General features: G+C 37.8%; 1 protein-coding gene across 3 annotated transcripts in view; it reads right to left on the reverse strand.

Annotated features, from left to right (window-relative positions):
* Positions 1-4,200: 4,200 nt before the first annotated feature.
* Positions 4,201-22,218, reverse strand: part of LOC110445943 (carbohydrate sulfotransferase 11-like) — a 24,215-nt gene continuing 6,197 nt past the window's right edge. For 2 of the 3 annotated variants that reach the window (XM_021490835.1, XM_021490836.1), the window contains 2 exons: positions 6,182-6,252; positions 4,201-5,899 (listed from right to left, as the gene is read on the reverse strand). In XM_021490835.1, coding sequence (XP_021346510.1) covers positions 4,784-5,899; positions 6,182-6,252 — 1,187 coding nt within the window. In that variant the 3' untranslated portion in view covers positions 4,201-4,783. The remainder of the gene's footprint in view (positions 5,900-6,181; positions 6,253-22,218) is intronic. The other variant, XM_021490837.1, reaches the window with a different exon arrangement.

Here is a 22,218-nt window from a genome sequence, read left to right on the forward strand (position 1 = left end):
AACAGTGAGCTGTATCCTTGTGTCTGGACGATGCTCGCAATACTGGTAACCATGCCAGTCTCCACATCTTCAGCAGAGCGTTCATTCAGTTCCCTCCGCAGAGTGAAGACGCACCTACGTTGCACAATGGGACAGGAGCGTCTTTCGTCATTGTCAATTCTCCATATTCACCGAGATATGCCAATTGACACTGATGCTGTTATAGAGGAGTTCCTTGCTGCCAATCGTAGGAAAGGACACTTTGGAATCTAAATAAATGACGAAATCTGTCTTCTGGAGCCTGCTCAATTACAACACAACAGAATTTTTAAAAAATCACGGTGCTTTGTATTTTTTTTACTTTGTCAGATTGCGCATAATAATACCTTCTTTAATGGACGTATATAAAACTAAACTTTAATTTTCTTCCATGTCCACAAAATGTTTATGAAACCAGAAGACGAAACGGTGAGGGAGACTGCAAAGCTGGGCATGACGATGATAGTGGGGGCAACCTCGCTTCTGGAAATGCCCAACAAATAACAGGTGCAAGTATAAGGAACCAGTCACAAAGCACAAACAGAAGACGAAACTGTGTGGGAGACTGAGTAAAGGTGACAGTGGGAGTAACCTCGCTTCCCAATTAACTCGGATCAGATTATGAGAAAGACAAACCCAATTGCATGTTCACTAATGCAGAAGTATCAAATGCATATTTCAAGATTAGGTAAAAACCAGACAATGTATGTATGGAGGGTGTACAAAGCAATACCGACGGTTAATCTTCAGAATTACACTGGATCTACGTATATAGGTATATATATATACAAAAAATAGGATTTTTTTCTTGCGGATTAAAACGAGAAAACAGACATCAGGACGTGGTAAATGGCTCCTGAGACGTTCTAGACAACAACATTTTCATGGGGGAGACCCCCCAGAACCCCCCCTTAGGAAACCCCATATCGGGCTTACACATGGTAAAGGGGCTAGCTACGCGCCTGNGGGGGGGGGGGGGGGGGGGTCATCGACAGTGATTGGTATGTGGCATCGACAGCGATTGGTATTACGGGGAAGTAGCTGTAAAAGTCTCTCTACTTCTCACTACCTTTTATGTACTAGTACGTTGCTTGGCAACACCTCACCTTTGGCTTTATTTTTGAGCGTTCGCCTAGGCGAGGAAGGCAATGGGTTCTGCCCCAGAATGGTCCTTTAAAAAGGTTTGTTGTTATTTCCTGCTTAACGTTCATCATTCAGGACATTGTTCATCCATTGTCAGTATAATGTGACCGGGTAGAATGCTTTGCTGTGTGCCTTCAGCGTGGTATTCTAGTGAAATAGCACTATAAAGTCGGCATCGGATCCGCGCCATCACAAGGAGGTATTTACACCAACATACCGTGCCTCCAGCAAATATACACACATACACGCATACACAACACACATGGAGACACGTCTTAAATGACCGTAGCTGTTAAAAGGCCGTTAAACAAAGTGAAACCAAACCAAAACCTAAACCAAGTCATTGACCAAATGTCACGTGACATTTTACTGTGTGTTCGATGAAGTTATCGATGGCTTTTATTCGGCTACGTTTGTATTTTCATTTAACTTGTTTTAGGATGTAGAGATCGTTTCTCCATAGGAAGGAAACCCCTGTCATCAACGAACAAAACAGGCAAAATTACAAAAACGTGTGTCTCCCTTACTCCCCTCCGACTGAATGGGCATGGCAAGCAACATCATATACTCACGAACGAATGCATGTTTTTCATTCGTTCAGGAATATTTACAGGATGAAAACAGAATGTTCGTTGAATATGGATAATGAAAAGATAATTAAATATTGATCCGGATACAAACAACGTAAATTGCCATATCGAGTACTTGACCACAAATAGATTTCTCGTCAAAGGAAAAACATAGTTTTAATGTACACTGTACCATCATCAATCACACCCACTGAAGAGATAGCTGTAGTATCTATCTTTTCATACCCGAGTAGAATTATAGCTTTAGTGTTTAATCGAACGTATTGCACTGATAACATAATTACACTGTACAATCATCAATCATACCGCACTGAATATATACCTACAGTGTACAATCATCAATCATACCGCACTGAAAATATACCTACAATGTACAATCATCAATCATAATGCACTAAAATTATACCTACAGTGTACAATCATCAATCATACCGCACTGGAAACATACCTACAATGTACAATCATCAATCATAATGCACTAAAATTATACCTACAGTGTTTAATCATCAATCATTATGCACTAAAATTATACCTACAGTGTACAATCATCAATCATAATGCACTGAAAATATACCTACAGTGTACAATCATCAATCATACCGCACTGAAAATATACCTACAGTGTACAATCATCAATCATAATGCACTGAAAATATACCTACAATGTACAATCATCAATCATAATGCACTAAAATTATACCTACAGTGTACAATCATCAATCATACCGCACTGGAAACATACCTACAATGTACAATCATCAATCATAATGCACTAAAATTATACCTACAGTGTACAATCATCAATCATACCGCACTGAAAACATACCTACACTGTACAATCATCAATCATACCGCACTGAAAATATACCTACAATGTACAATCATCAATCATACCGCACTGAAAACATACCTACACTGTACAATCATCAATCATAATGCACTGAAAATATACCTATAATGTACAATCATCAATCATACCGCACTGAAAATATACCTACACTGTACAATCATCAATCATACCGCGCTGAAAACATACCTACAATGTACAATCATCGATCTTACTGCACTGAAAACATACCTACAATGAACAATCATCAATCATACCGCACTGAAAATATACCTACACTGTACAATCATCAATCATACTGCACTAAAAACATACCTACAATGTACAGTCATCAATCATACCGCACTGAAAACATACCTGCACTGTACAATCACCAATCATAAACACACTATTATAAACCAGTGGCCATTATAAACACACTATTCTAAACCAGTGGCCTTTATAAAACACACTATTATAAACCAGTGGCCTATATAATATACACTGTTATAAACTAGTTGCCTATATAATATACACTGTTATAAACTAGTTGCCTATATATAACTACACACTATTAAAAACCAGTGGCCAATATAATATACACTATTATAAACCAGTGGCCTATATAATATTCACTATTATAAATCATTGGCCTATATAATATACTCTGTTATAAACTAGTGGCCTATATAATATACACTGTTTTAAACCAATGGCCTATATATTATACACTGTTATAAACTAGTGGCCTATATAATATACACTGTTATAAACTAGTGGCCTTTATAATATACACTGTTATTAACCAGTGGCCTATATATAATATACACTGTTATAATCTAGTGGTCTATATAAAGCACGCTTTTATAAACCAGTGGCCTATATAAAACACACTATTATAAACCAGTGGCCTATATAAGATACACTGATATAAACCAGTAGCCAATATAATATACACTGTTATAAACTAGTGGCCTATATAATATACACTGATATAAATCAGTGGCCTATATAATACACACTGTAATAAACCAGTGGCCTATATAATATACACTGTTATAACCCAGTGGCCTATATAATATACACTATTATAAACCAGTGGCCTATATAATATACACTGTTATAAATCAGTGGCCTATATAATATACACTGTAATAAATCAGTGGCCTATATAATATACACTGTAATAAACCAGTGGCCTATATAATATACACTGTTATAACCCAGTGGCCTATATGATATACACTATTATAAATCAGTGGCCTATATAATATACACTGTTATAAACCAGTGGCCTATATAATATACACTGTTATAAACCAGTGGCCTATATAATATACACTATTATAAACCAGTGGCCAATATAATATACACTGTTATAAACTAGTGGCCTATATAATATACACTGATATAAACCAGTGGCCTATATAAAACACACTGTAATAAACCAGTGTCTTTTCTATCAATTCTGATAACATTACAGATGTTGTTTTAAATAAAAGATAACTTCCAAATATCTCAGTTTTTATGATCACATGAATAACTTGCATATCATAAAGCTGACAATAAGATGTACATCAATCAGGAAGACAAAACAAATAAAAATAAAAACAAAAAAATACATTATTGGTTCACTCAACTATCACACGGTTTAATAAGAAAGACAATTTCATCACAAATGGATTTCTCTGTTATAGTTTATAATTAGAAATGTTATTTGTTAAAGTAGTTAGTGCCCGTATTTCTTTGCGAATGCTGAAGGTCCAATTACTTCACCTTGTCTCTGTTAATATACAGAAGGAATGGTTCTTTCTGAAATAAATGACAAGTTAATTGAATTTAGAACATACATTTTAAAGTAACCAATGACAGTTCACACAATTTGTATCCAGCAAACGAAGAGAGAGTCGCATCAGGTATCATTTTTAATACAACGACGACTGGTTATGGTGCATTAGTTTATGGAGTTCATTACACAAGGCCTATCCTGCCGTTCTGTTGTTTGCTTTGGCCCGTCTTGAAATATACTGATGAATGACACTTGGTATGAATATGCTCACTTTAAATAGTGGTGTTCCTGGTTTGTTTTATTAGCTAGTTAAAGATGTAAGCGTCCGGCCTTAGCAGAAAGTTGTATTTTGTTTAAAGAAATGTGACATCATATTTATACACAATACAAAACAGGCGAAATCTCTTTTTATTAAATTCAGAAAAAACTATCACTGACGGAAAAATCAGAATTGGTAGAATCTTGAAATATGTATTTAAATTTCTGGTCATATCCAAACATTTCGAAATCTTTGTGATACGCTTTTGCTACCTGTGTCAGCATTTGATCCGGTAGTTTTCTTAACGTTTCAAAAAATATAGCCTTTTGCTGTCTTTTCAATCCTTCACGTCCCAACTTAAGAACTGATTTAGAATATGCATATTTGAATATTTCCAACACTGCTGTTTCATTTTTGTTGTACAATTCCGTAGGAACGGGCACATCAGCAGCAATGAAACCTCTAGATTTCAACTTCGTCCATATCCGTTCGACTGTATGTTGCTCTGAGATACATTCTAACGATGGAGTGCGCATGTCTACGTACGCCTGAGCTGTATCGTATAACGCATCATTTACGGCGTCAATGGAGATGTTACGCAATACTGCTTTGTAAGGCTCCAGTTTTAATTTGTCAAGAATATCATCTGTGTCATCTTTGAAAGTTTCCATTTTGCCTATGATGTCATACTTGACATGACAGGGAGAACATGTCTCCCACAAAGACGCCACGTGTACATCGCGATGTTTGCCGGAAGTCTCGGCATGAACGGCATATTGGAGGAATTCTGGGAATGTCACGTCATGTCCGCAGGTACGTTTTGAAGTTTTCCTAAATGTTTTTACTATATAGGTACCTATGACATCCCAGTAATATGGGTTTGGAGAAAACACTTTATCAACATAGGCGGAATATAACCGCTCTAAAGGATCACGAGCTATTATGAACTTTGTAGAACTTTGTAAGATTTCGTTAAACTTTAACCATTCTGTAATTGTAGGAATCACGTTGATCGGTCCAATTTGAGGTTTTATTTTGTAAGGATTCGCTATCACATGTCTGTCCACTTGAAGTAAAAGTCTTCCCCAGAATGTCGATCCGGCTTTCGTTGCTTTACAAAAGATAAATTGTTTGTTCTTATTATATAGCATATGGTCCCGGTGGGGACGTTTGTAAGCAGTATTTTTACTGCACAACTTTATTACATCTGCTTTCCTCTGATCCATGATACCACCACGTCTTTGTGTTGGAATAAACACGGCTTGTTTGATGCTCTGAAAAGAGTAAGATAATTCAATATTGTTATATTATACTTTTATCGTTAAAGAAGCCATTACATTATTTAGCATCCGGAAAGAGCGTCACATATACTAATTCACATTAAACAAAGATTGTGTCTGTAATTCTATAATGAGAGTCGTGCTAACTGTTTTAATCACGTTTGAATGTTAAAAAAAACCAACTACGAGGAATAGCAACAATAAAGAAGTAAAAACAAAATAGATTTTATTTTCTAAATAAAAAGTCGTTTATTGAGATATTTGTACACAGCGTACCTGTTGTTGAGTAGAAACAGCAAGTGAGTCCATTATCTTCCGCTGATCACGTGTTGTCCTAATCTGGCTGACTGCGGACATGTAAAAAGAAAGTACAAAGGTATTTACAGTTAAAAAAATAAAACACATACATGTATATCTCTATCTGTATGGAATCACAATGTCATTATTTAAGAAATAATCAACATATGTGCGTGCGTTATGGTGGAATATATAACGAGGGTGAGAAAATGTTGGTAAAAATAATTAACGAGGGCCGCTTAAGTTCATTATTTTTATTCTACCACGTTAAATGTAACTAATTGTAAAGTTTTGCTGTCTTATAAGGCGACATGACCTAGATAATTCGATATGCAAATTAGACGCTGTTCTTTTGCGCGTGCAAGATTTATAACGTGATCATGTTGCCTCGTTTTAACTTGATCAATGTCGCGCCAACATTTCTCAGTGCGCAGGGTTGGGATTCCCGGATTGCGTTTACTTCTAAAACCATCATCATCGTACCGATATCAAGCGGATTTTCTTGGAAGTGCCAGTGATACAACATCATACGATAGGCCTGACATGAGTTGGCATATTTAGTTGGTTGCCATGACGTGATGGAAAGTCGCTGACTGGCTGATCATGACGCGACCTTCACCTTCACCGAATTCACCGGACAGTTTCTGGCCAGTTATCACAGCACTGCACTGTATGATTAGTTATTGGTTACCAAGGTCAAGTGATGTCGAGCATTCGCCTAGCTACAGTGTACATACCGTGTGTGAAGAATAATGTTGCAAAAAGTAGCATCGGTCTGAACATTGGTTTCAAAACACAGCTGAAATCAACGCTTGACAGTACATACACACACTGCACACATCTGGAAATGTACGGCACTACACAGTGAAGTAAAAACAGAAGTAATTAATAATTTACCATTTTGTCTTCAGACCTGTACATTTTAAATGTCAATAATTAATAAACCACTTTCACTGCACGGACCCACATACTTTAAGTCTTGGAAGTGCCAGTGATACAACATCATACGATAGGCCTGACATGAGTTGGCTGGTTGCCATGACGTGATGGAAAGTCGCTGACTGGCTGATCATGACGCGACCTTCACTTTCACCGAATTCACCGGACAGTTTCTGGCCAGTTATCACAGCACTGCACTGTATGGTTAATTATATGGTTAACACTGTATAGTTAACACGGATCAAATTGAAATAGATCCGTGTAATCTTTTGAATGGCAGGCCTGTCAAATATTTTGATCCCGCCTGACAGTTACGCTATTTTTGCCAATTCATGATAAAATACGAGGAGGTTGTTGGAACAGCATGCGTGCGCACTATTTCATGTGCATTGGTTATTGGCACGCGCATGGTATATCGCTCAATAATGCACTCTTTTTAACCAATGAACACCATCGTTACATCACAGACGTGGTAGAATAGAAATTATATCACATCGGCAATGTAACGATATTTTCATTGGCTGATAACTTTGTATTGTTTGACAATAAAGCATGCACAAGAAACGATGAGCGTGCAACGTCCTTCCAAAAAAAAAAAAGACTGTAATCAGGTGAGCCGTGTGTGACTAGTCATGGTCGAATTAGCTTTCATCGAGGAAGGGTACACGCAAGTATGTTCGTACACGTATCTAAACGTTTCTACATACACCCACGCTGATATGGCACTATTGGACCGTTTGCTGCAATGTCCAAACATTATAAATCCGTTGTGACATTTTCCTTGCAAAAATAAAACTCGGTACTACGTGCGCAAAGTAACAGCCTTGTTTTAATTATTGTATGGTCTTAGCAAAGCTGTGTTATAGAAAGTAAAGTCAACACAGACGTATTTTCAAATATACTTATATATGTAAGAATACAAATTAGCATTTATGTACCACTTTAAACCACCTACCAGTAGCATGATAAACTCGTTGTATTGGGTTTTCAATGTGTGATTACTCAAAAAGTAGTTGATAACGACTTGAAAAGAACTTTGGAACTGATTTTCCCAACGTATTTTCTCAAAAACGAATGTTTTCTCGCGCAAGGTCATAAACAAATCATTATAAAGATGTGGAAAATATTGTTAGGATAACATCACCATTTTAAGCGTAAATGTGCATATGGATAATCCAATGACGATGAGCCAAGGTATTGTTTTAAAATATATATCTTTCTACATAGTTATGAGGTTCATGGTATTCCTCCGCGGAAATCTTCTACGTTTGTATCATACCAAGGATCGCGATGATCATTGCGCCTAGAAGTCATTTAGAAGCTACGGTATTTAATTGACTTTATATGAATAAGAAATATAAAAGGTAGTAGTACATAGATGATAAACAGTTCATCACATCGCTTGCTTGCAAGAGGATACACTTTCGAGATCACCTGCGGTGGTCTCCTGACTTTGTCCAAGTGCTCTCGATGAGACAATTGTTCTCACGACCAATTCCGATATCGCAGTGTGATACTATATAATTATCAACATATTTTTCACTATTATGGTGAAATAATTAACTCGTTCTTTTTCTCCAATTTTGTACTTTCCCGTTACAGATGCATTGAATAATAATCACGCATATTTTGATTGCTTTTTCATTATCAAAATGGAAACGAAATACATGGTAGTAAATTGAAATGCACTTTATTGCTTCAAGAAATAATCTCTTCTAGTGTGTGTAGGACGTAAGAGGAGAAGCCGCGGGGATGATTGATTTGTTGGCTATTATAGGTATCATTTCTCGCGGCGTAAAATTAAATCAATATTTATAAGAGATATTCTGTTTGGTTACAAGGAAAAAAGAAACAAATAAACCGCGATGTCAACACACAAGGACAAACACCAAATACAAAATCAATAAAACGTTACATACAACTTTACCACGACATGGACACAAGGATAGATATAACACAGAGTCGATAGAACGTTACAGACAACCTAACTACGACACGAACACAAGGAAAAACACACCAAAGAGTCGATAGAACGTTATAGACAACTTAACCACGACATGAACACAAGGAAAAACACACCACAGAGTCGATAGAACGCTACAGACAACTTGACCACGACATGAACACAGAGTCGATAAAACGTTGTAGACAACTTAACCACGACATGAACACAAGATAAACATAACACAAAGTCGATAGAACGTTACAGACAACTTAACCACGACATGAACACAAGGATAAACACAACACAGTCGATAGAACGTTATATACAACTTAACCACGACATGAACACAGAGTCGATAGAACGTTACAGACAACCTAATCACGACATGAACACAAGGAAAAAACACACCACAGAGTCGATATCATGTTACAGACAACTAGGGTATCGACTGTCAGATATTTAAGAATCATTGTAGCAAACACGTTTCTAGATGTCACATGCCGAATGTAGGTTCGGACTCTGGTGCGGCAAACACCTGTTGCGCGCAATCCAGGTCAACAGCAATGATTAAAACTGTTTGGTAGACAGTAGACAACATCATCAAACAAACAGGACAAAATTAAACTTCAAAGCTATTACAACCTTGAAATGTATATGAATTGTAAATTTATCGTGATACTTATGTATTTTCATGCACAGGGGTATAGGAAAGGGAAATTCCAACAATGCCTCGGGGTTTTACCAAATTCCCTATCCTACACCCTTGGGCATGAAAGAGTATTTTTCTCTCATTCCAACCACCAGAATGAGCTCAGAAATCATGAAAATGCGTTTTGACTGGCCACCATTTTGGAAATCTCAATTTTCCCCCTGAACTTTTTAGACGAAAACGAATTAGCCAGCCAGATTTAGCCTATACCATATTTGAAAACAATGTTTGTGCATAAAAATTAATCTCATCTTTATAACGTGCACGGTAAATATATCGTAAAATCATGAAATCGGGTGTAAGATAGACATTTTCTTCACCCCTTTCTCACCCTGGACAGCTCTATCTCACACACAGGGAAATGAGAGAAATATATTTATAGTTTCAAGGAATCTGACGTATAATCAAGGATCCCCGTACCAATTTAAAAACCCGTCACTAAGTGTTGGAAAATTGTTTTTTCTTATGGCATGACTATAGAGCTCTAATAAGTAATGCCTGAAATGAAAACCCTTACTAGTGGGCCTTTTATGGGAAATAAAAAAGATGATAAACAAATATAATCAACAACACTGTTCTGATTGGAAAAGATCGAAATTCGAATCGTTAACACCAAAGTGTCTTTGCCTGACAGTAATACAGCAAAACCATAACGAAAGCTAAGGGAAGGATACAGTACAGTGGAACAGGGTTCCTTTATAGTAAAGACAATAGATGCACTACAGCGTTATACACATGTGTGTATGTGTGTGTGTGTGTGTGTGTTCGGGGGGGGGGNGCGGTGTGTGTGTGGGTATGTGCTGCACCACAATGCTATACACATGGCGTTGACGGTCCACTGTCATCGCGTAAACATATCTACTATTTACTTCACATTAGTATTGCAGACAATGTCTAATCAGTTCCACGTTTAATAGACATTCGTTTCATCAGATGGTTTAGAGATAACGTTGGATAAATAATATAAAGATCATTAAACATTGGTTTGGAACTATCCTACACGGGATTTGAGGTTATTTAATTTACAAATAGCAATCTGGCTGTATGAAGCAGAAACCACATTCTACGGTGCTATCACACAAGGACGAAACAGAAATCTATACGAGAAGACAACAGCAGTAAATCAGAAAACACCGAAATAAAATAAAAAACCTCGCACATGGACCCAGACAAAATCTGTGAACAAGATCAGTGTTGCGACAGAGACAGTTTTCTGTACCATCTGTGTCATCAGTAAGACTGTTTTTCTTTCAGGGCCATAATAAAGAGCTTAGGACATGGGAATGTCAACACGTGGACCGCCCATTTAAACACCCGGTGAAGCCGAACGGTTCAATATTTGCATATCGTGATATCGTTTACGGCTGTTAAACAAATAATAAAACAAGATACACGGTACGTTATAAGCAGCGACGGCATACCACCAGCCAAAAATGGAGATCTAAGACTAGCTAGTTCATAGGGTTAAACCACATGTTCTTAATTGCTGAATTATGTATAATGATGATCTTCCACATATAAAAAACGCATATATGCGTATTGCTCTGCCTATCCATTTCATAAATTTGGGCCCAGATTGACATCGGTGAAGAGATTGTGTCCATTGAAACATTAAAACTATGCAAACATTTTGTAAAATAATATATGATGTGTGTACACGTGCTATAGATAAATTGCGTTGATCGTGTTAAATAAAGGATGTATTTGCTTAACTGGGTTAACCAAATGTTAGATGTTCAACGTACTATAGATTTGTTAATAGTTATTTGTTTTTAGAATGGAGAGTACTTGTTTGCAGATTTCATTGGCACTCCTATTCAATGAATGTATTTGTTCCGGGACACGTAGAGACAAACACAAGCGTGGGGAATCGTTCTTATGGTATCAATAGGTTAACAATAAAACAATAATAAATCTTTGAAATAACTCCACGATTTGCATAAAAAAACATTGAAATTTAAGGAAAACAAAAAGAAATATACTGAAATATAGATAGAAACCGTTCATTTACATCAGTTATGTGTAAAATGCTAAGAAGGAAGAAAACACCGAGTGTATATAGTGTTGCCCGTGACCGTCCCGTCCCGTCGCGTCCCGTCCCGATTCAATGTCAACCCCCGTCACGTCGCTTCGCGTCGCGTCCCGATTCAATGTAAACACTTAGCAACTTCATTCTATGACAGATTCTGGTCAAACTTTATACAAAGGTACAACCCTCCATAAAATGGGGGGGGGGCATATAGTATTGCCCATGTCCGTCCCGTCCCGTGGCGTCGCGTCCCGTCGCGTCCCGTCGCGTCGCGTCCCGTCCCGTCCCGATTCAATGTAAACACTAAGCAACTTCATTCTATGACAGATTTTGGTCAAACTTTATACAAAGGTATAACCCTCCATAAAATTGGGGAGGGGGGGGGGGCATATAGTGTTGCCCATGTCCGTCCCGTCACGATTCAATGTAAACACTTAATAACTTCATTCTTTGACAGTTTTTGGTCAAACTTTATACAAAGGTCAAGTATGAGTATATTCGGACATCTTTGTATTTCAGGGATCCAAGGTCAAGGCAAAGGTCACACTTGCTATATGTAGAAAAATTTCAACTGATTCAATTTAAACACTTATCAGCTTCATTCTTTCTCTACTGTCGGGCACAACCGGAAGTTAGAGACCCGAGGTACATAAAAAATATAATATGTATACTTCCCTATAAGAACAAGAGTTTATACAGTAAATACACCTTCCAAACATATACATTATTACAAGCCTTCTTGGCCAAATTTTAACCTCCCCAACGATACAAAAACACTAGTTAGGGGAACAACAGCCAGAGTTGCATCATCAGGCGAGACAAACCATTTCGGATAAAGGAGTCACCTCCAAATTTCACCAAAATATAAGGATGAATATAGTATAGGCGACTCCAACCCACCCCCTGGGGGAAGGCAACTTCCCTCAAGCCCACAGAACACCGACTTCTGTCGGTGAGATGAAACCCGTAAGGGCGGATTCATGTAGGCGCTAAACCCTTCAACCAACCAACCAAATTCATTCTTTCATGGATTTTGGTCAACCTTCTGTTGTAATATATAGAAAATCATCAACTGATTCAATTTAAACACTTCGCAACTTCATGTTATGGAGATGGTAATAACATACAGAAAAAAACATATGAATATTAAAATCAACTTATCAACTTTAAGTGTAGTACTTTGTGTGTGTGCATGTTTCAGGGTACCAAGATCAAAGTGGGTGTAACTTTTTATAGAACACTGAAACTAATTTCAAATAGCAGTGGGGGAATGTTAATATACCGTTAATTTTAAGTTTCCCTGCAAATAACCTACATATTACTTACGTGATGATGAATAGAAAATCCAACACACTCCAATCAGAAAGATACACACAATCGTACCAGGTTGGTAACACCGTCTTACTTTTCTGAGCAGAAAAGTTTTCATGTCGTTAGATCTCCTGAACACTATACACACTACACGACTACCTCGGTGTGTTCCGAAACTGTTACGTACAGACGTGTACAATCTCAAATACAAAACGTTGATTGAATTTAAAGATGAAAAGAGACGTGCAGTCTTATCACAAAGTTACTACTGGTTTGTCTGCTGCTACCTTTTGCATCGATCGTATAGACAATAATGTTATTCAGGGACATGTGGACACAGGTAAATCTCTATCTTCGCATGGTTCATTGACGTTTTAACTTATTATCAATGACAATGACATTTGTTTTATTCTCATAAACATTACAGTGTAGAGAATATCAATACACACGTTCGTTATGTTAAGTAGATCAAACAAGCGCCCTAGCTATAGGATGTTGATTCTTTTTCAGAATGGATAAAATGGCAATGCATATATATCATCGTTAGTATTTAGCAATGTATGTACCAATGTATTACCATCGCGCCCGTTTCTAAGGGATACAGAGGTTTGCGCTCCGGTAGGTTATAGTTATCATGAAATGATCATGAGTTCGATTAGAAATATCTGTACGTTATATTAAGTGGTATGCTAACTATCCACAAAAGGCATCTGACAATGACAGTATCGAGTTTACGGAAACACGAATCAACCCAAGCGAAAGGATATGCATATAACGGACAAGGACATTCAATAAGAATAGCATGCATACACTTACACTAAGAACCAACACACGGTACACATATGATGAAACATAATATATATAATATTAAAAAAAAAAACGCAAACGACATATCTTCAAAACTGTTTTGGATGAAGAACAACTTTTATAATGAAAACATTTACATGAGTCCTATGAGACATTCTTGCTTTTAGGGTAATTCCACATTATATCCTAACGTCTGATCGTCAAATCACAGGTATTTGAAATTCTGACTGTAAATTGAGATAAAAATCATATAAAATATAAGGATATTGTACTATACCTTTTTATTGTAATACCCTTATTTTGTATATTGGTCTGTTAATATTTTATCTCAATTTACAGTCAGAATTTCAAACGCCTTTGGGTCGACATATGGGTTCGTTATGGGTTCGTTAGGAGCAATTTGATCAAAGTGCTTCAAACTTAATGGTTAAGACACATAGACAATCATAATAGTGTGTACATGTATATGGTGCTTAAATTTAAATTCAAAGACTGGGTGATTTAACTGAATCTTCTTTGGATCTTGGACAGTTATTCAAAGTATATATATATATATATTTACATTAACATCGCCTTCATTTTGTTTTGGGTATATATAACTGTAGCTAAAGTATTGGTATCTATATGTACAATAATGTACATTTACCACCCCTTTACTTTGTTTTGGATACATAAATTCAGCACATTTGGGCCAGGACAGTTCCAATGATCATGCAGCTCAATCAGTCTGCTACTTGTATATATATATTGTGCAATCTGAAGTCCAGGGTTCAAAGCCTGGACTAGCCTTGCAGAACTTTACACTTCGATTTTTTTGTTTTGTTCATTTCATTTCTATTATAATGTTTTCATTTAAGTCCCACAAGGTATGCTTTTCTTTTCATACTTTATATGAATCTTTTTTTGTAAAAGAGGGTATCAAATTGTAAATTTGGGGTTCCTGCCGCTACCCCGGGGTTTAGGAAACATAAGGCTTCAAACGGAAACTTACCAATATTTCAAAATTCTTCTTCAGATTCAGGTATACTGTTGTTCATGGACTTAAAGGTTCCTTGGTGTTTTATCAAAATTGCCCCATAGTCATCAAGTCATCCTTTGGGAAGGGGTAAAGTTTACTATAGTTTATATAGGGAAATTATGTTTTTAGGCATATTTTGTTTTTAACTCTACAGGAAATAATTCAAATTTGCTTGAAATGATAATGAGATATCAATTTGATGCTATCAGAAAGTAAGATCCTGACTCACCCCTTGGTCCGGCAGGACAGGGCCCATTGGAATATTGGCTAAAATTTTAAAAGTCTTCTTCTCTATAGACTCAGATTTACTAGAATCCAATACTAGTACTCTTGATGGATAGACATGTCCATACATGCTTTATCTAAATAGTAAAGTTTATTACCCAAGGGTCATCTGTTGACCCTTTGGAAAGGGGCAGATTTTATAGATTATGTATAATAGGTAAAAACACTTTTGGTACATTTTGTCCAATTTCTAACATGTAATATTATTAGCTTTCTGGGACTGTAAAATGACAGATAAAGTCCGTTTTAAAATAGTCATACATTGTAATTTGTTCCTATCTAATAAAGCATTATTAAACCCTTGACTTTAACTAATTCAGTGATTTAACCTGTACCAACAAAGACACATCTTTTTTTTTGTTTACACATTAGATATAGATCTAACACGTGATACTATTCGCTTTCTGATATTGTAAAATGACAGTTAAAGTTTAATTGAAAATATACACATGTACATTGTAATTTAAAATAACATAATTTAACCCTGGGCTTTAATTATACGATAGCATTAATTCAGTGATTTTACCTGTAACAAAAGGACTCATCTTTTTTTTAATTTACAATTAGATATAGATCTTACATGTTATATTAATAGCTTTCTAGTATAATGACAGTTACAATTCATTTGAAAATATTCGTACATTGTTTTAAATTCCTCCCTAAAACATATTATTTTTACCTGTCACAACAAGACACAAATTTGTAATATACAATGTTTTATTATAGCAAACTTCCAGATAAAGCTTTTAAACACCCTTTTTCTGTCACTGGTGTTGGGTGAAATGTTCAAATACACGCTGGTATGATATTTGAAGCACATTTATTTATTACAATTTATTATGATGAATTCTGCAATTTTCTGCAAACTTAGGCAGGTGTGACGATACATGTATCTTAACATGTTGCTCCACGTAATTCTGGTTCAGCATTGAGTGACAATTAAACAATTGTATCTTTTTCAAATGATTTGTTAACATTTCATTTTCATAGTTTGAAAAATTTCATGAGTTTATAATATTTGTGTATATGGCTCGTATTGGCAGAGAACCAATAGGGGAAATGGAGGGGAAAAAATTAAGGGAAATAATCCAAATTTGTTCTAGAGCATCTTTGGACAAGGGGACTCAAGTTTGCATAAACAGAGGGTGTTGATGTTTTGTTTATAATTTTAACAAACGATCGGCAATATGAAATTCTACAAACATTCTTTCATTAGTGCCCTATAGTAATCACAGTGTCTGTCAGCTGTCTGTCCGTCAGCACTTTTGTTTCCAGAGATTATCTCGGGACTCCAAAAGGCCTAAATTTCACACCTGTTTAGAGTATCTTGGTATATCATTGTGCTCTGGTTAGCACACCTGTTTAGTGTTACCTGGTATATCATTGTGCTTTGGTTAGCACACCTGTTTAGTGTTTCCTGGTATATCATTGTGCTCTGGTTAGCACACCTGTTAAGTGTTTCCTGGTATAGCATTGGGCTTTGGTTAGCACACCTGTTAAGTGTTTCCTGGTATATCATTGGGCTCTGGTTAGCACACCTGTTAAGTGTTTCCTGGTATATCATTGTCCTCTGGTTAGCACACCTGTTTAGTGTGTCCTGGTATATCATTGTCCTCTGGTTAGCACACCTGTTTAGTGTTTCCTGGTATATCATTGTGCTCTGGTTAGCACACCTGTTTAGTGTTTCCTGGTATATCATTGTGCTCTGGTTAGCACACCTGTTTAGTGTTTCCTGGTATATCATTGTGCTCTGGTTAGCACACCTGTTTAGTGTTTCCTGGTATATCATTGTGCTCTGGTTAGCACACCTGTTTAGTGTTTCCTGGTATATCATTGTGCTCTGGTTAGCACACCTGTTTAGTGTTTCCTGGTATATCATTGTGCTCTGGTTAGCACACCTGTTTAGTGTTTCCTGGTATATCATTGTGCTCTGGTTAGCACACCTGTTTAGTGTTTCCTGGTATATCATTGTGCTCTGGTTAGCACACCTGTTTAGTGTTTCCTGGTATATCATTGTGCTCTGGTTAGCACACCTGTTTAGTGTTTCCTGGTATATCATTGTGCTCTGGTTAGCACACCTGTTTAGTGTTTCCTGGTATATCATTGTGCTCTGGTTAGCACACCTGTTTAGTGTTTCCTGGTATATCATTGTGCTCTGGTTAGCACACCTGTTTAGTGTTTCCTGGTATATCATTGTGCTCTGGTTAGCACACCTGTTTAGTGTTTCCTGGTATATCATTGTGCTCTGGTTAGCACACCTGTTTAGTGTTTCCTGGTATATCATTGTGCTCTGGTTAGCACACCTGTTTAGTGTTTCCTGGTATATCATTGTGCTCTGGTTAGCACACCTGTTTAGTGTTTCCTGGTATATCATTGTGCTCTGGTTAGCACACCTGTTTAGTGTTTCCTGGTATATCATTGTGCTCTGGTTAGCACACCTGTTTAGTGTTTCCTGGTATATCATTGTGCTCTGGTTAGCACACCTGTTTAGTGTTTCCTGGTATATCATTGTGCTCTGGTTAGCACACCTGTTTAGTGTTTCCTGGTATATCATTGTGCTCTGGTTAGCACACCTGTTTAGTGTTTCCTGGTATATCATTGTGCTCTGGTTAGCACACCTGTTTAGTGTTTCCTGGTATATCATTGTGCTCTGGTTAGCACACCTGTTTAGTGTTTCCTGGTATATCATTGTGCTCTGGTTAGCACACCTGTTTAGTGTTTCCTGGTATATCATTGTGCTCTGGTTAGCACACCTGTTTAGTGTTTCCTGGTATATCATTGTGCTCTGGTTAGCACACCTGTTTAGTGTTTCCTGGTATATCATTGTGCTCTGGTTAGCACACCTGTTTAGTGTTTCCTGGTATATCATTGTGCTCTGGTTAGCACACCTGTTTAGTGTTTCCTGGTATATCATTGTGCTCTGGTTAGCACACCTGTTTAGTGTTTCCTGGTATATCATTGTGCTCTGGTTAGCACACCTGTTTAGTGTTTCCTGGTATATCATTGTGCTCTGGTTAGCACACCTGTTTAGTGTTTCCTGGTATATCATTGTGCTCTGGTTAGCACACCTGTTTAGTGTTTCCTGGTATATCATTGTGCTCTGGTTAGCACACCTGTTTAGTGTTTCCTGGTATATCATTGTGCTCTGGTTAGCACACCTGTTTAGTGTTTCCTGGTATATCATTGTGCTCTGGTTAGCACACCTGTTTAGTGTTTCCTGGTATATCATTGTGCTCTGGTTAGCACACCTGTTTAGTGTTTCCTGGTATATCATTGTGCTCTGGTTAGCACACCTGTTTAGTGTTTCCTGGTATATCATTGTGCTCTGGTTAGCACACCTGTTTAGTGTTTCCTGGTATATCATTGTGCTCTGGTTAGCACACCTGTTTAGTGTTTCCTGGTATATCATTGTGCTCTGGTTAGCACACCTGTTTAGTGTTTCCTGGTATATCATTGTGCTCTGGTTAGCACACCTGTTTAGTGTTTCCTGGTATATCATTGTGCTCTGGTTAGCACACCTGTTTAGTGTTTCCTGGTATATCATTGTGCTCTGGTTAGCACACCTGTTTAGTGTTTCCTGGTATATCATTGTGCTCTGGTTAGCACACCTGTTTAGTGTTTCCTGGTATATCATTGTGCTCTGGTTAGCACACCTGTTTAGTGTTTCCTGGTATATCATTGTGCTCTGGTTAGCACACCTGTTTAGTGTTTCCTGGTATATCATTGTCCTCTGGTTAGCACACCTGTTTAGTGTTTCCTGGTATATCATTGTCCTCTGGTAAGCACACCTGTTTAGTGTTTCCTGGTATATCATTGGGCTTTGGTGAGCACACCTGTTAAGTGTTTCCTGCTATATCATTGGGCTTTGGTTAGCACACCTGTTTAGCGTTTCCTGGTNGCTCGTATTGGCAGAGAACCAATAGGGGAAATGGAGGGGAAAAAATTAAGGGAAATAATCCAAATTTGTTCTAGAGCATCTTTGGACAAGGGGACTCAAGTTTGCATAAACAGAGGGTGTTGATGTTTTGTTTATAATTTTAACAAACGATCGGCAATATGAAATTCTACAAACATTCTTTCATTAGTGCCCTATAGTAATCACAGTGTCTGTCAGCTGTCTGTCCGTCAGCACTTTTGTTTCCAGAGATTATCTCGGGACTCCAAAAGGCCTAAATTTCACACCTGTTTAGAGTATCTTGGTATATCATTGTGCTCTGGTTAGCACACCTGTTTAGTGTTACCTGGTATATCATTGTGCTTTGGTTAGCACACCTGTTTAGTGTTTCCTGGTATATCATTGTGCTCTGGTTAGCACACCTGTTAAGTGTTTCCTGGTATAGCATTGGGCTTTGGTTAGCACACCTGTTAAGTGTTTCCTGGTATATCATTGGGCTCTGGTTAGCACACCTGTTAAGTGTTTCCTGGTATATCATTGTCCTCTGGTTAGCACACCTGTTTAGTGTGTCCTGGTATATCATTGTCCTCTGGTTAGCACACCTGTTTAGTGTTTCCTGGTATATCATTGTGCTCTGGTTAGCACACCTGTTTAGTGTTTCCTGGTATATCATTGTGCTCTGGTTAGCACACCTGTTTAGTGTTTCCTGGTATATCATTGTGCTCTGGTTAGCACACCTGTTTAGTGTTTCCTGGTATATCATTGTGCTCTGGTTAGCACACCTGTTTAGTGTTTCCTGGTATATCATTGTGCTCTGGTTAGCACACCTGTTTAGTGTTTCCTGGTATATCATTGTGCTCTGGTTAGCACACCTGTTTAGTGTTTCCTGGTATATCATTGTGCTCTGGTTAGCACACCTGTTTAGTGTTTCCTGGTATATCATTGTGCTCTGGTTAGCACACCTGTTTAGTGTTTCCTGGTATATCATTGTGCTCTGGTTAGCACACCTGTTTAGTGTTTCCTGGTATATCATTGTGCTCTGGTTAGCACACCTGTTTAGTGTTTCCTGGTATATCATTGTGCTCTGGTTAGCACACCTGTTTAGTGTTTCCTGGTATATCATTGTGCTCTGGTTAGCACACCTGTTTAGTGTTTCCTGGTATATCATTGTGCTCTGGTTAGCACACCTGTTTAGTGTTTCCTGGTATATCATTGTGCTCTGGTTAGCACACCTGTTTAGTGTTTCCTGGTATATCATTGTGCTCTGGTTAGCACACCTGTTTAGTGTTTCCTGGTATATCATTGTGCTCTGGTTAGCACACCTGTTTAGTGTTTCCTGGTATATCATTGTGCTCTGGTTAGCACACCTGTTTAGTGTTTCCTGGTATATCATTGTGCTCTGGTTAGCACACCTGTTTAGTGTTTCCTGGTATATCATTGTGCTCTGGTTAGCACACCTGTTTAGTGTTTCCTGGTATATCATTGTGCTCTGGTTAGCACACCTGTTTAGTGTTTCCTGGTATATCATTGTGCTCTGGTTAGCACACCTGTTTAGTGTTTCCTGGTATATCATTGTGCTCTGGTTAGCACACCTGTTTAGTGTTTCCTGGTATATCATTGTGCTCTGGTTAGCACACCTGTTTAGTGTTTCCTGGTATATCATTGTGCTCTGGTTAGCACACCTGTTTAGTGTTTCCTGGTATATCATTGTGCTCTGGTTAGCACACCTGTTTAGTGTTTCCTGGTATATCATTGTGCTCTGGTTAGCACACCTGTTTAGTGTTTCCTGGTATATCATTGTGCTCTGGTTAGCACACCTGTTTAGTGTTTCCTGGTATATCATTGTGCTCTGGTTAGCACACCTGTTTAGTGTTTCCTGGTATATCATTGTGCTCTGGTTAGCACACCTGTTTAGTGTTTCCTGGTATATCATTGTGCTCTGGTTAGCACACCTGTTTAGTGTTTCCTGGTATATCATTGTGCTCTGGTTAGCACACCTGTTTAGTGTTTCCTGGTATATCATTGTGCTCTGGTTAGCACACCTGTTTAGTGTTTCCTGGTATATCATTGTGCTCTGGTTAGCACACCTGTTTAGTGTTTCCTGGTATATCATTGTGCTCTGGTTAGCACACCTGTTTAGTGTTTCCTGGTATATCATTGTGCTCTGGTTAGCACACCTGTTTAGTGTTTCCTGGTATATCATTGTGCTCTGGTTAGCACACCTGTTTAGTGTTTCCTGGTATATCATTGTGCTCTGGTTAGCACACCTGTTTAGTGTTTCCTGGTATATCATTGTGCTCTGGTTAGCACACCTGTTTAGTGTTTCCTGGTATATCATTGTGCTCTGGTTAGCACACCTGTTTAGTGTTTCCTGGTATATCATTGTGCTCTGGTTAGCACACCTGTTTAGTGTTTCCTGGTATATCATTGTGCTCTGGTTAGCACACCTGTTTAGTGTTTCCTGGTATATCATTGTGCTCTGGTTAGCACACCTGTTTAGTGTTTCCTGGTATATCATTGTGCTCTGGTTAGCACATCTGTTTAGTGTTTCCTGGTATATCGTTGTGCTCTGGTTAGCACATCTGTTTAGTGTTTCCTGGTATATCGTTGTGCTCTGGTTAGCACACCTGTTTAGTGTTTCCTTGTATATCACTGTGCTCTGGTTAGCACACCTGTTTAGTGTTACCTGGTATATCATTGTCCTCTGGTTAGCACACCTGTTAAGTGTTACCTGGTATATCATTTGGCTTTGGTTAGCACACCTGTTTAGTGTTTCCTGGTATATCATTGTGCTCTGGTTAGCACACCTGTTTAGTGTTACCTGGTTTATCATTGGGCTTTGGTTAGCACACCTGTTAAGTGTTTCCTGGTATATCATTGGGCTTTGGTTAGCACACCTGTTTAGCGTTTCCTGGTATATCATTGTGCTCTGGTTAGCACATCTGTTTAGTGTTTCCTGGTATATCATTGTGCTCTGGGTAGCACACCTGTTTAGTGTTACCTGGTATATCATTGTCCTCTGGTTAGCACACCTGTTTAGTGTTTCCTGGTATATCATTGTGCTCTGGTTAGCACACC

Source organism: Mizuhopecten yessoensis, unplaced genomic scaffold, assembly GCF_002113885.1.
Source record: "Mizuhopecten yessoensis strain PY_sf001 unplaced genomic scaffold, ASM211388v2 scaffold2429, whole genome shotgun sequence".
NCBI classification, from domain to species: domain Eukaryota; kingdom Metazoa; phylum Mollusca; class Bivalvia; order Pectinida; family Pectinidae; genus Mizuhopecten; species Mizuhopecten yessoensis.